The 18,107-nt window shown below is 39.1% G+C and overlaps 1 protein-coding gene across 4 annotated transcripts in view; it reads left to right on the forward strand.

The window, feature by feature from the left end:
• The window catches only part of CAMTA1 (calmodulin binding transcription activator 1), a 1,141,371-nt gene that overhangs the window by 414,587 nt on the left and 708,677 nt on the right, over window positions 1-18,107 (forward strand). For all 4 annotated transcript variants that reach the window (XM_075190128.1, XM_075190126.1, XM_075190127.1 and 1 more), the window contains exon 4: window positions 747-882. In XM_075190128.1, the coding sequence (XP_075046229.1) occupies window positions 747-882 (136 nt within the window). The remainder of the gene's footprint in view (window positions 1-746; window positions 883-18,107) is intronic.

Raw genomic sequence — 18,107 nt, forward strand, 5'->3', positions numbered from 1 at the left:
TCAATGCTCCCACGAGCACCACCCAACACACCCAAAACCCCAAAATCAACCACCAAGGTGGCATCACCGGGCTCCTACATAAACATTAGTATGGGGCTCGGCGATGCCCAATTCCGCCCCTGGATCTCTGTTTTTATCTCCTTCCAAGCTTCATTTGATCTCACCAGGGACCAATGCAAAGAAATCAAGGAAAGCAACATCAAAAACATAAAACCTACAAAGTTAAATATCTTAGAGACCGTAAAACTGACAATGACAAACAGAAAGTAAACGTGGATTTTTAAACTGTTTAAAATAAGCCTGCACTGTTTCTCTGGCAGGCGCTCCTCTTTCATCACCAGTAGAGAAAATGAACATTAATGTCTACCACATTATTTACCATAAGCCTTTTTCTTTCTCCAAGTTCCTGTAGTTTTTCACAACACAGCAAATCCCGAGGGCCATATATCACCAGTGAAAGAGCACTTCTTACTTTACAAGATCTTTTTTTATACCTATCATTGACACATTTAATTCATTAGCTACAAAATCCACGAGTAAATGTTTGCAGGTCATAAACCATCTGAGGAGATCCAGCCTCTGGCAATAAAAAGTGAGAAATTATGCTTTGCTAAATGTAGCATATTGCTTCTCTGTTGTGACTTTTCCAGACCCCGATGCTTTTCATCATAAATTTGTTCAGTATTATTTTTTTTTCTTACCATTCCGGTAACTGTTACTTATTATTTTTCTGTTTGCTTCTGTAGGCCACAGAATGGTTCCATGATATTGTACAATCGGAAGAAGGTGAAATACCGGAAAGATGGATATTGCTGGAAAAAGCGAAAAGATGGGAAAACGACGCGAGAAGATCACATGAAACTCAAGGTCCAAGGAGTGGAGGTAGCTTTGTTTTCCAATATTCAGCTGAGATTTGGGTTGCTTTCTATATGAAGTCTTATTGTAGAGCGTGGCGAAGTTGTTCGCTTTTGGCCTTTTTATTTAATTGGATTGAAAAGTTCAAATAGAAATTGGAGGTGATTTAAAATCTATCAAAGTTAATTATTTATTTCCTGTTGATTGAAATTAACATGATTAAATATTTACTATTTATAAGTAAATGGATGATACTCCCACCGCTGGCACCATTTATTTCTGGTGAAAGATGATACCTTATCCGAGTTCTTATAGACGGTTACTGCTTTTAAACAATCTAAACCACAGCCTTTACATTAAATCTACACTTACATTAAATCTACCTACAAAGGGTCCTGAAAGAAATCAAGATTCATTCGTTGTTCTGGAGTGTTTAATGGGAGGGGGGAAGGGGGGGCGGTACAGGTGCCGGAATCCTACATCAAGAAAAATTGCCCAGAAGATGAGGGAGATTCAATTCAGAGCGATGTATCTCCAGAACAGTCCTTGAAAACACATTGCCCCGATGTTGAGGATGGAATCTCGGCTCATTTTTTTTAAATTAATGAGCTGAGATTCCTTAACGTAATGGGCGGAAATCTGCGGAAACGGACATAGTGGAAATATCTGGCGGCACATTGCAGCTGAGTGGATCTCCCTCTTAGAAACCAAAATAAATATTATTATTATTTTATTATTATTGTGAACACTGTAGTTTGCAGTCTATTCTAGGGCAGGATTAATATTTAAAATACCTGTGTGTATATCCTGTGTATGTGTAGGGTTTCTTGAAAAAAAATGTGACAAAATTAAGGGTAGAAATGTTCCTTTTTGGAACTATATATAAGGTGAAGCTGAAATCTATCAAATAGATTTCTGTTGTGTGTACTCTATGTGAATGATCTAGACTCTCTTTACGCCATTTACCATTCAGTGTGGACATGTTTCCTGCTGTTATTGGCCAGCTGATGCTACTGAGGGCTTGTGATTGGTCATAAATCACATGGTTTTAGAATAAGGCTGAGATAAGAAAATATGGCCTCAGCCTATCTTGGACCAGCAGAGTTTTGGCTAACACACACCTGTGGTCATATTACACTAGTCTAAAATCTCTGTTGGTGGTATCTTAACACACTTATACACAGTAAATATTTAATATATGCATTTTTCTGCCACCTCCTATTTTTCATAGATTCCTTTTGTTGACATAGGCTATTACAAACGTGTTTGCTTAGAATTGTGACTCTTTTAGTTAAAATCATGTTTCTGTATCATAGAAAACCACTTACCTTTCTTGTAGTGATGTTCGCTCATTGGTCTTAGAAGATATTGAAACTTGAATACTTGGTCTCTGGCATATATGACGTTTTACTGGTAAAAGGTGCAACATATGTATACATGATTATCTCCTGTGCTAGGATATGACTATATGACACCATTTGCTCTTTATATAGACTGCTTAGGGATTGAGCATGAGAAATTGTGCAGAATGAAACGGCGCTCTCTGTCGTCATGACAACTGCACCCAAGCATTCTATGCTGGAACGCTGTGTATTTGTATCGCTTGATAAGTAGAACGTTTTGTGTGTTATAAGTGTAGCAACTACGTTACAAGCTTTCCATCAGTTTGTTAAACCAGTCTGTGATTCCCAAGTTACTCTGTAAACCTGCTGAGCAAGGAAAAAGATAGATGCCTTGCTTATTTAGTAATGTTGTGATATTACACTTTTCCGCAAACATTATCTTTTTTTAGAAGAGGTACATAGAAAAGTGAACAAAATTAAATGTAATTTAGCAAAACTGCCCACTCAGATGCTACTGGTGAGGAACAAATGTTTTCTGCAAATTAATTCTATTTTAAACAAATAAATTCACAATAAAGGACTTCAAAGAAACATTTAAAGTCATGTATAATGTGAATTTCTTCTTTTCTAATTTTCAAGTTTTTGAAATGATTGTTTCTGCCCAAATTAGTTATGCCCTTATCATATAAGCGTGACTTACTATTACTGATTCTGTCACTACGGATCATATTTAAAGCAAGTGTGGCTTATTTCGCGAGCGAACATAAACAGAAATGGACAAATTAGTTTACTGCAACATTAACTGGGACAAAGCAAATGTGAAAATAATGTGTATTATTTTCTCCTGGGTGAGCATGATACAGCTATACTGTACCATATTAACCTGGGAGACACAGGAAGTCAGCCATCAGCTCATCAGCTGATGTGGAACTACAAGTACCAACATGTCCTGCCAAAGTCCCATAACAGCTGGAGAGCCTGCTTTAATTCACATTAATCCTTTGGGCCCACTCTTCCTGTCTCAGGATTGATGGGTGTCTTCTCCAGACTGCATGTTTCAGCTCTTTCCACAGATGTTCGATAGATTCAGATCAGGGCTCATAGACGGCCGCTTCAGAACAGTCCAATGCATTGTTCTTATCCATTCTGGGGTGCTTTCAGCTGTGTGTTTTGGGTTATCGTGTTGGAGGACCCATGACCTGCGACTGAGACAGAGCTTTCTGACACCGGGCAGTACGTTACACTCCTGAATGCCCTGACAGTCTTGAGCTTTCAATGTGCCCCTGCAAAGATATAAGGCACCCTGTGCCAGACACAGCACAGCAGCCCCAAAACATTGAGCCCCCTCCATGTGTCACAGTGGGTATGGTGCTGATGTCACTAGCCAAAAACCTCCAGTTGTGACTCATCTGTCCACAGGACATTCTCCCAGAAGCACTGGGACTTGTCAATATGTATTTTAGCAGATTCCTGTCTAGTTTGTTCTGTTCTTTCTCCTTGGTGCTCTTCCATGGTGTCCACTCTCCCTCAGAAAGCGTTGGATGGTGCGATCAGACACTGACATACTTTGACCTTGGAGTTCAGCTTCTATCTCTTTGGAAGTTTTCCTTGTCTCTTTTTCTACCATTCTCACCATCCTTCTGTTTAATCTGGGGTCCATTCTCGTCTTGCGGCCCCGTCCAGGCTACAGTCTCATGGATTTTAAACTTCTTAATAACATTTGCACCTGTAGTCACAGGACATCAAGCTGCTTGGAGGGGGTCTTCTAGCCTTTACCTTTACCATGCTTGTCTATCAATCTCTCCTCTGCTTTCTCTGGTCCATGTTCGGTGTGGTGCCCACGATGATACCAAACCGCAGAGCGACTACTTTTATCCATTATCCATAGGCTGAATGACTGATTAGAAGATTGAAGACCTGTGTGACGCTAATCAAGAAATATCACTATAATCCAATTATTTATAATCTTTTGTAAGGGTTACCAACAAGTCTGTCCAGCCTAGAATATATTTGGACAATATGCAATAATTTATAATTTATAAAGGCATGTAGGTGTACACGAGGCAATAGCTTTTAATGTCATCACTTTTCAGGAGGAATGAAGCATTGTTTCAATGCACATTGTCCATTTCTGTATGCAATAATTCCCCGCCTACTGTAAGTTATGAGACCTCGTGGAGTTTTATGACATTCGTGAGCAAAAGGCTGTAGGCCAAGTGCTTTTATTTAGGTCACAGATCTCCAAGGTATTCCCCTTAACTCAAACAAGCTCTTGTTATCAATGTCAAGTGTATATTTACAGCAGTGAATTTGAGAAGGAAGTTTTGGCCTCTGGTATCTGCCCAACCCCTGTTATAATCCCCCACTGGTCCGAACAGTCAGCATGTCTTTTGTCCATTACAGTTATTACATTTACGATGCTAATTTGGTATTGTCATTTTTTTTATAGAGCTCTAAGCTAACAATGATTACCCTAATTAACCCAGATATTCCTCACTACATGTGGCCTTAAGTATTGTGTTACATCTTTGAGTACCTGGTGTGTGTGCTTTGTGTGATCTGCTCTTGCAACAGCTACCAAGCTTCCCATCAAACTGTGGTTTCTGTCTATTGCTTCTCTCCCCCAATCTCAATCGTCTGACACTTTTCAATATACGGCACACAATACATACTTGGTAAGTATCATCACTATGTAGCTGATGGTGTTGTCTATAACTGAGGTAGTCAAGCCTCGTCATAAGACACATCATAATGTGATGAACATACACACGCAGGCGCGTGCAGTTGGATGCAATTTCCATCTAACATGCAAGTGTAAATTGCACCAGAAGAAATAACACATTCTATGTAGTATTCTTAGTCAGCCGCTTCTTAGCTGATCATCATCATTATCAGTTTGTATCTTGCACCGGTAGTGGAGCAAATGCAATAGATAAGTTTCTTGGCCGGTGTACCGGCATCCAGGTCTACATCGGTCGCATTTACTTGAACATACCCTTACTGCACTTGGCCTAAGTTTGCACGCGACTTGCTTCCCCCGATCCGCCTCTGTAAGCGTAAGGAGTTGTATACGCAGTATGCCACTGACTCTGCACACAGACACAAGCGGAAGTGTTTTTTGCGGTCACTGTCGGCCTCATGTAGAGTTGGACTCAAGTCCAGCGCACATGGACTCCAGTTCAACTCCACGTGAGGCCGACAGTGATCCCCAAATCATTACAAACCACAAAATCCAGAAGGACAATCCTTGAGAGTTTATTATCATGTTTTAAGAGCATAAAGCAAATAAGGAAAAAAAAAACATACAAGAAAAAACAAACAATTGTTTCATGGTTGTCTCTCTTTAACGTCAGACTGTCATTCACATCTGACGTTCACCATTCCGTTCCAAATCTCATTTGACCAATCACTGCACCAGTGGAACAGGCTTTACGCTTTGTACAGTAACTGATACCAACGTTGTGTTCTAAGTAACATCATTTATAGAATTTCTTTACTGTGTTGCGCTGAAATTGAAGTCTGAGAAATGTGTGTTGAGTCCCGCTGTGTTGCGTCAAAATGAGTTATGCAGGTAACAGCAGCTTTGATTTATAATCTTTCCTTTATATATAAATGATGAATGTCATGCTGATTTGGTGATGTAATTTCAAGATGTAATAGAGATACTAGCGAGCATTTAGTACTTTTTACTTTTTCACCGAAAAGAAAAGAATTTTTTTTTGTAGACGTAGTGGCAGATTAAACTGATACAATTATTGTTTTTAAAACTGCTTTATCAAAGAGGGGTTCCTACTGCGGAGGTGTCTTTCATGAAAGAAGTGAAATACAATCGTCCTAGAACACAGCCCGAGGCTAGAGCACATGTCCTCCCAAACTCTTTTTTATTAATATACATCGCAAAAGTACGTTTAAGTATTAACAGAGCTTATAATGAACAAACTGGTTTATTTTTTTTTCCCTGTCTGCAGATTATTAAATAACCAAGTATATTCTTTTTAAACTGAAATATGTGTTTTTACATTTTTTTCTGTGATTTATATGGCTTTGTCATAGGGGATACAGGTACATAATACAAACACAATGCTTTCAGTTAAAATTTAGTGTATTTTTTACTAGAAATGTTTTTGGAAGTTTTTATACAATGAGTTATTATTTTAAACGTCATAAAAGCTTCCTAAATGCAATGGATTTTTCATTTCTACAAACTGGGCGACCACACAGACCTGCAATAAATGCTTCAGCAGAATACTGTGCTGCGTGCGCAGGATAGGAGGTGTGTGACCGTGCTGACCAATAGGATGCTAGCAGTCCATTTCCTCCAGCCCACAGTCTGGTGTAAATGGGGGAGATGAATGGGACCGAGGCCCCATCCTCCCCCACCTTTATCACCACCGTCAGGCACCCAAGGGCACCTGCCCATTTCAGTGCCAGGGGCCAAAAAGGGTGGCAGGGAGCAGACACAAAGTATTGGTGCCCGGGCCTGCCTATATAGTGGGAGAAGCCGCCAACCTGGTGTGGTTATGCCCCCTTTGACGACTGTGATATTCCTCTTGGTGCTGCTGGTAAACCGCCCCCCTCCACCCAACTAGCAGAACTGTGGTGGCCTCCTGACAGAGAGAGTTCAGGAGTACACACTCCATCGGCGCTGCTCTCGATACTTCCCCCGTGAGACAAGAGTGCTGGTTTTTTTTTCCTGTGTATCACTGTTTGCTCCTTCTATTATCCCTGTCGTCTGTTCAGGGTGAGAATTTGGCGCATATTCATGAATATTCATTAACTACAGGGGACCCTGGTAAGGGCCGTCCGCCCCAATTTTGCTAATTGAGGAGAGGGTGGTGAGAGCTTGTGACGGAAAACGTACTTTGTGATCGGCTCTAACATTGGACCCAAGTCTATCTCTCTCTGTATGTGTATGTGTGTGTGTGTGTTAGGGAATTTGGACTGTAAGCTCCAATGGGGCAGGGACTGATGTGAGTGAGTTATCAGTACAGCGCTGCGGAATTAGTGGCGCTATATAAATAGCTGCTGCTGCTGATGATGAGGACATATATTTTAAATCTGGCAGTTTGTTGAAAAGAAATGCTTGATATATTTTATTTATGTGTTATATTAATTTTATTTATATACACGTGCAGATCTGATTGAAATCCACTTAGCTTTCTGAGCAGGGTGGTGTACAGCATATTAATAAATGATGTCTGAATGAGAAATTATAAAGTATTGAGAAGGATTCCTGTGAGAAATATTTAGTAACAGGCAAGTTCCACATCCCTCTGTGGTTGACAGTTTTAAGTTTTAATAAATGGCTTGTGCTCTGTAACTATATTCCTGATAATTGCATTTGTTTGATGTTATTTTTATGTTTTTCAACTTTAAAAAGTTTTAATAAAAACTAAGTATCAAGAATACTGCTGTAGTAAAAGAAACTAATTGTTACATTTTCTTTTACATAAACATTTAGTTTTAAGGAAAATAGAACATGTATTTCTCTATAATATTATTGTCATAAGTGGGAGCCACAGGAAGATGAAAATAAATGACCTTATAAAATACTTGGCAAATTGATACTGAGTATTGTTTATTAATCTGATTTATGTTGCATATTTGTACACTGTATTTTGCAGGCTTGTGGGGAATGGATGGACTGTGTATATCTCATGGAAGGTTTTTCAGTGGGAGGGGAGGTACCTATGGAAAATGAATTGTCGGATGACACAAATGCCTATATACAGAAACAAGCTCCGATTTTGAAGTGCAACAATTTGCAGGATTGGTGGTACATTGTAGAAAACCACACGTTGGCAAATGTTAAATCAGCAATTCAAAGTCCTGCTTGTTACCGTGGTTCTGAATACCCCCCCCCTAGCTAATTTCCAAGTTTACATTTTCTTTCTCCTAAATTACTGCTTGTACCATTTATGTCTTAAATAAGTCATGACAGTAAGGGATCGTGCAAGTGTTGAAAACCAATGCCTGTTCATAGCTTAGTAAAGCCTTGTGTTGTGTCCTCACTTTCAGCAGATTTAAATTATGATCTCAAAGCCTCCTATCTGCATAGTTTGCTTAAAGTGCACCCATCATCATCACCATTTATTTATATAGCGCTGTACAGAGAACTCACTCACATCAGTCCCTGCCCCATTGGGGCTTACAGTCTAAATTCCCTAACACAGACAGACAGACACACAGAATAGGGTCAATTTGTTAGCAGCCAATTAACCTACTAGTATGTTTTTGGAGTGTGGGGAGGAAACCGGAGCACCCGGAGGAAACCCATGCAAACACAGGGAGAACATACAAACTCCACACAGATAAGGACATGTTCAGGAATTGAACTCATGACCCCAGTGCTGTAAGGCAGAAGTGCTAACCACTGAGCCACCGTGCTGCCACCCACAGACCTCTATCGTAGTGTACCAAATGTTAACGCTCATAAACGCTGCAAGTGATGTTGATATTGACGCTAAAGAATCGCTTGCGAGGAATTTTGTGTGTAGAGGTCTAATCTCTTACATTATTCTTTGAACTCTGTGCCCCCCCCCCCCCCAGACACTTACAACGATATAAATGAACCTATAAATTTCTTCCACCCACTGAAACACACATTCTGTGTAATTGACATATAGTGGGATATCCTGTCTCTGGTCAGCTGGGTGAAAATCAGACACATTACTGTGTGTACCCACCAATCAGCAAAGAAAACCCCAACCTGGTTCTCCCCTCATAAGAAAGAGCTACATTTTGCTCTCCTGCAGTTGCTGGCACGTGATACTAAGTTTTAGTAAAACTTTTCTTGCCGCACAGATTTCCCACGAAGCTCTGCCAAGTAATCAAGATCCGCAAATGAGTATCGGAAGCTGGATCATCCGGGCTCCAGTGCAGATTGCTGCTTTACAAAAAAGCGTTGGAACTTTATCATAGGGAATAATGCAAACAGAGCAATTTCAACATCATTCTTCCTAAAACATATACGTTTTCAGTGTGATGGCCCAGCCCATAGTAGAAGACTGCATTGTTTAGAGGCTTGAAGTACACATCAACAGAGGGTCCTGGGAACACTTCTTACTAATTTACTGCAACATTATTCTCCAAATCCTCATAAAAAATTCACAGCCACATCAGGCAGTGTAATATACATATGATAATTGTAACAAAGAAAAAAAAAAGAGCAAGCATTGTCCTATGTGGACCTTTAAAATAAATGTCATTATCATTCATCCCAAGGAACAGCGGCGTAAGGTTGGCTGTTATTTTACTCTGCGTCCCGTTTGACCCAGTGGTCTCCCGCTAATTATACAAATGCATGCAGAGATGTTTCTTTAGGATTAATCCTTAATTTGTCTTTGAATTTAAATAATCTCTCTGTTCAGGCTGGTGATTTAATTATATTTTTGAGTCGGCATCATCGTGCCTGCAGTTCCAGTTTACGTTTCCTACGCTCATTGACACTCATTCTATAGAAGTTGTACGTGCTCACCTGAGGCCCGATTGCTAGAGAACACATCTACATCTAGAGTACCTTAATGCACCAGGCAAGGATTTGTCCCGGTGCAAAGGCTAATTGGTTCCATCCCTGAGAGAAATTGGTGGCGCAAACATGTAATACCACAGCCGTCCAATCAGTGCACTCCTTCGGCAGAAGAATGATCTGCGACAGAGAGGCATGTTGGGGAGGAGTTTCCCCCCTAATGGGTGGAGTCTTGTACAGTGGATTCCACCATTCTGCTGCAATGATATATTTAATTCTTGTGGACATCTCTACTAAGCGTTTTTTTTTTTTTAATGTAGCTAAATGACTTCATTAATATTTCTTTTTTTACACACCCGATTTTACGCTTGTCACGTGTATTGTTCTCTAAAGTATAAGAGCTATAGGTGCAAACCTAGTTTGTCTACTTATAATCCCCCCCCGACCTGTTTTCATACCATTGTTTAGCAGTAGTATTTGGCCTAACAGCATGTCAATATCCCTGTCCTACTGTGCTCTCGACCTCGAGGAAAAGGCTGCACTGTATTAGCTTACAATTATTCGTTTTGATTATGGAGTCACATTGGAGGCAGCAGCCTGGTAAACTGTCATTTGCAGACAAACAGATTGTAGCGCAATAACATAAGGCGAGAGGAGAGATGGGTGAGAGAATTTATTCCAGCAAACACTGATTTGTATTCAGACCTCGCTGTAAAAAAAGGAGACTGATATGCGAGACAATTGAAGGGAGAGGAGAGAAATCTGCAAGGTTGCAAGACCCTGCCATTTGGAGTCTGACATTTGCCGTGAAGCCGGAGGGTTAGGACAGGGGCTGGCTGGTCAATTTTAGGGGCGGCGGTCAAGACTATTAGGAACATATTAAAGGAAAATAAATACAGGTAGCCCAGTGACTCAGCCCAAGGTAGCCCACTATGGGATTGGCCCGGGGGGGGGGGGGGAGGGGGGCAGATGATCCCCCTGCCCCAAAGCCCAGCCAGCGCTTGGGTTAGGATAGTTGATAGTCTTCTGTTCTTTGGCGGTTAAAGTGGGTATAGTATAGTAAAAGATGGGAGAGCAAATCTGTGAACCTGTTGTGTTGCACTTGAGAACTGTACCCAAGCCAACTAAATATTTCATGTATTGGTTTGAGGGAATGACAAAGTAGACATTTGCTTAGGGTACCAGGGTCAGAGGGGCTCAAAGGACTATCATTTTCATTTCCAGTGGAAACAGAAGGAATTAGCAGTATCCGGCCTAAGCAATTGAATTAGCAAATATTTTTGTCAAAACATTATTGATGAGCAGCTGGTATTTCCCATTGGCCATCGTAAAATGGTAATACGCCGTTAATTGAGGGTCTAAAAGGACTACTATGTATTTGGATGGTATACCTCAACATTTAAAATCCCGAAAGTGTGACAAAATAAGACCTGTTCTGCCTGATCTCCGCCCACAAATGAGCAAATGTGTGCACAACTCCACCCACTCTCCTGTTAAACCCCACCCATTTTGTTGTCCACAAATCGGAATGTCCCTCCAAAATCGGGACCATTGGGAGGTATGGTAGAAGGGCATGTTGGGAACTGTAGTTAAACAGAAGCAGATTCTTGCATATTCTCACAGGGAATATTCAGTGTATCGTATTCAATCTGTGTTCAAAGATTCCATCATCCATCAGCACAAAGCGAAGAATAGAAATAGTTGATTCTGTTCTTTCTGCAAAATCAATTGAAAGTGTTTAAATAATCAGCAGGTTCTCTGAGTGAGCAAACTATCCTGCTTTTCTGCTAGTGTAAAGTTAGTTTTCTGCTGGCGTGAACCAAGCGAAAACAGTGGAAAAGCAAAAGGAGAAGGGTTTTCTAGAAGAAAATAAGAAACCGGGCAAAAGAAAAAAATATTTATAGTTATTATATTGATACTATGACATCAGTGATTGTTAAAAACATTGAAAATCAGTAAAATATAGCTGAGAATTGGCTTTAATGCAGTAATCTGATGACATACAGCATTTAACCTGTATACTACTGTACAATGTGCTTTTTAAAAAAAAAAAAAAATATCAACAATAAGTTTTTTCAACATAGAGAGGGAAAATGAACTCAAATTAACAGTTACATTTCTGTAGGTTTTCAAATCAATAGGAGACCTGGGACCATCGTCCTTATAGATCCATATTACTGTGCAGTTATTAATGGTCGGGAACGCCAATCAACTTACTAAAATATTCTTAGTTTACTTAGGAAACAGTAAGCAAACAAATTAAATATTTCTGTTAATATTAATAGTAACATAAAATATTAGGACATTTACACACTTTTGTTGCTGTTTCCTTATGAATATTTTCATGCAATACAGATAGCATAGCCTGTCAGACAGAAATAATTGTGTTTTGCAGTGGAATTTTTAATGATTGACAAAGCAGCCATGTTACTGGAAATATCTGTATTATATTACGAGAATGTAGTACGTTAAGCAACAAATAACTCCCAGACTAATCTGTGTCTGACACCAAATTTATGGAATTGTTTGTTCAGCAAAAAAAGGTCCATTCTCTTGAATAGGAGTTGCTTATTTGTGTATTGTCCATATAACATGTCTTAAAACTCTCCCCAACCTTCCTCTAATTCTTTATTATTTTGTTTTTAGACATCATTTCGTGTCCACACACAAGTGGTAATTTACTAATAGCGCATATATGGGCAACAACCCAATCAGCAATTAGCATTGGTTGGCCTAATGCAAATTAAACAATGAAAGCACATATTGGATTGGTTGCTATGGGTAACTGCCTTTTCACACTTTGTTAGCGATTAACCCCCACAGAGATTAATCTGAACATATGCTAGTGTAATTACATCAATGACGATATTTACAGACAAATCCTCTCGCTCCGTACTTATTAAACCAATCTGCGGTGTTAGGTTTGTACCAGAAATGTCTAATGCAACCAAAGCCAAATATACTGCTATATTTTTATTAAGTCAACTGTTCTTATAATATATTGCAAGCGTGGATTGTGGAAGTACGGATTCTCAAGATCCAGTTATACAGTTTACTTTTGTATGCTAAGAGCTTCTTACTTTTACTCTGTAAACAGAGTGTGGTTGGCACTTGATTAGCTCCGGCAACCAATTTAAGTAGGCATCTGGTCTTTACCAGTGACCCCCACAGGTTGAGAGGGACTTCTGTCGCACTCGGCAGGAAAGACCTAGAGATAAAGGATGAAGTACAATCATAGTCAGGGACAGGATAATAAGATGAAGGTCAGACAGGGGTCAGTAACGGGTGGTCAAAATCACACATATATCATCATCATCATCATCATCATTTATTTATATAGCGCCACTAATTCCACAGCGATGTACAGAGAACTCTCTGTTAAATTGTAAACTTGTAACTCTCTCTAACTCCTTTCATCGTAGCGGAGAAGCTACCCTTATTTAAATACTACGAAAATGCAAATATGCAATAACTCATACCAACCAATTAGCTTTGATCGATATATGGCAAGTTAGATAATGGATGCAAATGTTTGATTGGTTATTATGAATAACCAATCAGTGACTAACCCCATAGAAATTTAACTGCTCTACTGGTGCAATGATATCAATCACGGTATTTGCACGTAATTTACTGCCTTAATTAAACAGCCATTCAGCTGTAGTTTTGTACCAGAAATGTCTATAAAGCATGAAAAAAATTGAAAAAGTGGAGTGGTTTACAAATACTACCTATGTGAACTAACCTATACATATAGAGCTTAGTTGTATTGGCTGCAACACTGGAATTAACTCTCTATTGTTTTTAACTCTGAACATGAAAGTCTATAATATACTGATAAGCAGACTTATGCAATCTCTGCTTTTCCAGCCGTTGTGTACTACAAGTCACAGCATGTCCTGCCAGCCACTGTCTGTCCATCCATACCAGCATTATCAGAATTCTGCTGTTTCCAAGGGCGTTGGGAAAACTACTTGTTTAATTCATTCCTATCCTATTATCTATAACACAGTTACTCCTATAAATGAAATATTGCTAAATTGAATGACTTTAAAAGAGATTTTTATATACCCAAAAGATATTAATTAAAGATTCTATTTTATTTGATTTAATTTTAGCCTTATACAATATAATTATAGAGATACGCAAAAAAGTTAATTGACCAATTTTCCTTAATACAGTGCCTGAAACATTACGGGACAAATGCACATCAGTATTTTACTTAAATATGGATGTAGTCCTATAAGAAAACTGCATTCTCCTAAACTCCAAATGGTTCATCTCTGCGTGTTTCTGGTGTGAAAAACTCTTAATCCAAATACGTTTTATTCTTCTCTGATATATAAATTATGCAGAGGGTAAAAGTTGTACGTACAGGTGATCTCAAGTGCAGTAGATGGTTTCAAAATATTGTTTTATATATGAATATTTATATTGTGTTTATTCACATCCTCTTGTTATACTCTGATGGTTCCTTATTTATCATCTCATATAACTTGTCGCACTCAAGCTGTCAAACGGTCCATTTATGCTGCACACCATTATTATTATTCTTTATTTATATAGCACCATCGGTTTATGCAGCACTTTACAATCAGAAAGTTTATCAGTCCCTGCACCAGCAGAGCTTACATTCTAATTCCTTACCACATGCACACAAACACACACCAGCATCCATCCAGGCAGTGGTTAAAGTGGAAACTTAGAAGTGGCGGAATGGGAAATGTAATTGGAATGTAAGTGACTGGAATGTGTTACAATGAAGGCAGTAGGAGAAGTGGCGGTATGACATTATCATCATCATCATCACCATTTATTTATATAGAGCCACTAATTCCGCAGCGCTGTACAGAGAACTCACTCACATCAGTCCCTGCTCCATTGGAGCTTACAGTCTAAATTCCCTAACATACACACACAAAGACAGACAGACAGAGAGAGACTAGGGTCAATTTGTTCGCAGCCAATTAACCTACCAGTATGTTTTTGAAGTGTGGGAGGAAACCGGAGCACCAGGAGGAAACCCATGCAAACACGGGGAGAGCATACAAACTCCTCACAGATAAGGCCATGGTCGGGAATTGAACTCATGACCTCAGTGCTGCAAGGCAGAAGTGCTAAACACTACACCGCCGTGCTGCCCCCATATATCCCCCACTACCACCATTGTCTGTGTGTAAGGCTATGAACTTACCAAAATGATTGTGGACAGTGGACACTTGAAGAAGATGCATGCAACGACAACAAACTGTATTTAGTGAGCTTCCTGGTCAGAATCAAACCCAAAGGCTTTAGCGCTGTGAGTCAACAATGCTAAACATTTGCAGCTCGACGAATGCACAGCAGAACTAGACGCCCTGACTTAAAAAAAAAGAAGATAAAAATATATAAATCGAAACAATATTTTTTTGAAAGTAGTTTATTTGCTGCCATTCCAATTGAAACAATAAATGTTTAATTTAAATAAATAAAGCATTTTTCTCAATGAATATACCCTATCTCCTTCCTGTGATGGTGATAGGATGATTGTGGCGGAGAATATCTGCAAATCATAGCACGGCGATTGCGCGGCTTAGCTTTTCTAAGAGATGGAGAAGCCCCTACTTCCCCTTTAATAAATAGACAGTAAGTGGTGATTTCAGACTCCTGTCAAACTAATTATGGGAGACAGTGAGGTCAAACACACCTCTCTATATGAAACAAAGTTATACAGCCAACTTGTAGTGTCAGTAGTATATAGATGAGTGTTATTTAAATGTCCTACATGTCATGTTCACCACTATAACTTCACCAGCCAAAAAGCTCCCACTAATCACATTTATTACTGTAACTAAGATGTTGCATTGTGTGACAGCCTGTGATATTGATATTTTGAGGTCACACCATTGTTTAAAAACTTTTTATATTTAATTATACTGGTCTGCAAAACTGCAGAGAAGCACAGCCAGGAAACGCATCTGCATACATTATTTTCTAAGCTTTTTGAAACACTAAAATCCCCAAGTACAGGTGCGGAAGTGAAATATCAATTCTGTATGCAGAAATGGTATTTAATTATCAGCACAGGAGTCCCTTAACATTATTACAGATTAGCCCGCAAGGATGTATATGGAAATATAAGAGTATTCAGTTACAGCATAAATCTTACAACACTGCTCTAAAAATCCACAGAGGGGTTTGTAAGAATTTTTTAACATCGCGGCCTACGTATTAATGTTGTACATTCAGATTGTACACCGAGAACTCAGAACTGATATGTTGCAAAATCAAACACTTGAATTGCAGGGTACAGCGCACGTAGCACGGTTCAATATTGATCTGAATTCTAATTTAAACGGCTGCCGTGTAACTTTTATAGGGGAGGAGGGAAGAAAATAGCACGAGAAAAAAGGTCCAAAGCAAAATGGATTGTCGTTTATCACCATGAGCCGATCCTGGGGCCCGCTCGCCTTTGTAATGGTCGGAAAATTATATAGCGCGTCGATTATATCTTTCTCCTTTTCCCTGATATTTAATAAGAAACAAAAGCAAAAATGGTTTGTATTGTTATTTATCGGTGATATAAGTGGTGGGAATGATTTCTGAAAGTTGCACGAGAAGACAGAGATTGCAAGTTAGGAGGGAGAATAAGATTGCCAGGAACGGTGATAGGACATTTAAGTAGCAAAGTGAACTTGGGGTAAGGTGATAAGTGTATTCCTCCCAATATGTTTAGGAGATTTGAATTGAGCTGGACATCATTGATCATTAATATACAACCTGCACAAATAACCTTTGTTCAGAAACCGGTGACTAGCTATGAATGGAACTGGACAGTAAATGCTGAGTTTATGGTCTGCCATCCATATCCTACCAGATATGGGTGCACAGACTGAATAGGGATCACAGATCCTTGGGGTATATTTAATAAACGGCGGGTTTGAAAAAGTGGAGAAGTTGCCTATAGCAACCAATCATATTCAAGCTATCATTTATTTAGTGCATTCTACAAAATGACAGCTATAAGCAACATCTCCACTTCTTCAAACCCGCAGTTTAGTAAATCTAGCCCCTTATGCTTAGCTGAACTCATTTAGATAAGCACAGCTAAGTGAGCACAGCAGAGAAGGTAGAGAACCGTAGATCCTCTGTTGGCAAAGTGTTAAAGCCCCCAAGATATGAAAGACTGAGAAATATTAATTAAAAACTGCGCGATTCTGTAGTGTCTTTCACCAGTCTCTTCCGTGCAATAACTCACATCAACCAATCAGCAATTAGCTTTGATCAATCTAGTGCACGTTAAACAATGAAAGCAATCGTCTGATTGGTGGCTGTGTTTTTACCCTGTTCAGGACAGGTTGTGTTTGTCAGTATACGCCATCTCATTTCAAAATGTAAAATCGTGGCTTTGTCATTGCTCCTCCTATGTCTCTGTCAGTCTATCTCAGTTCACCTATTTAAAGAAAAAAAAGATATTTGCTTAGATGACTGAGTATAGTCAATACGCGAAAATTGATAATAATTGATGCATGAAACGGGGAAGAAGTTGACATCTCTATAATGTGGATGACACAGCAAATTAGAAGGAAAAACTTTACAAGTAAGAAGAGAAATAAATGATAGATGAATACTGATTACTTGTTTTATTGCTGTAATCTTATAGTTGTTGACATCAGCAGTTAAAATGACAGCGCTTTAGTATAGCAGCAGTCCCAGTATGTGAGAACATCTTCCGGGGGCTATGGAATTAAGGCCAATCGATCAATAGCAAAACCTCTTCTTGGCCTCCAACATTTACAGTGTTGCAAAACAAAGTCTAAGATTTGCACCGGAATAGCAGTTTTATCATCATCCTTAGACAAATCTTAATTGACCTTGGCCATTGTAAAATCACAAACACACTGGTAACTATCACCGCTTATAACAAAGTGTATCTGGCAATGTTTGACAGGTTGCTGCACTGCAATAACTACTGTGCGCAATTAGTAAAGTAGCTGGAATATTGCAAGAACATTCAGAGTATATTTTGTGTTTAAGTTACATAATATTAATGTTATATCTAGACGTTAAGGTCAATGAAACATCAACTTTTCGAATGTGTACAATTTAAGCTTCAACAAACCTTTCAGTAGGAGAGTTGTTATAGATATGATATATAAAATGTTTCCCTAGGTCTATAATTGTTACTGTTTTATTTCTGGAATAATTGTTCATACGTTACTGTGATCATCACCATAGTTTGACTCAGGGATGGATTTACTAAACCTTGTAAAAAGAAAAAGTGGAGGTGTCGCCCATAGCAAACAATCAGTTGATAGCTTTCATTTTCTAGAATGTACTAGATAAATTATAGCTAGAATCTGATTGGTTGCTATGGGCGACACCTCCACTTTTTGGAATGTTTGATAAATCTATCCCTCAGTCTTACCCTCTCATTGATCACAGTGCTGAAATGCAGTAGG

Source organism: Mixophyes fleayi, chromosome 11 (genome assembly GCF_038048845.1).
Source record: "Mixophyes fleayi isolate aMixFle1 chromosome 11, aMixFle1.hap1, whole genome shotgun sequence".
Taxonomy (NCBI): domain Eukaryota; kingdom Metazoa; phylum Chordata; class Amphibia; order Anura; family Limnodynastidae; genus Mixophyes; species Mixophyes fleayi.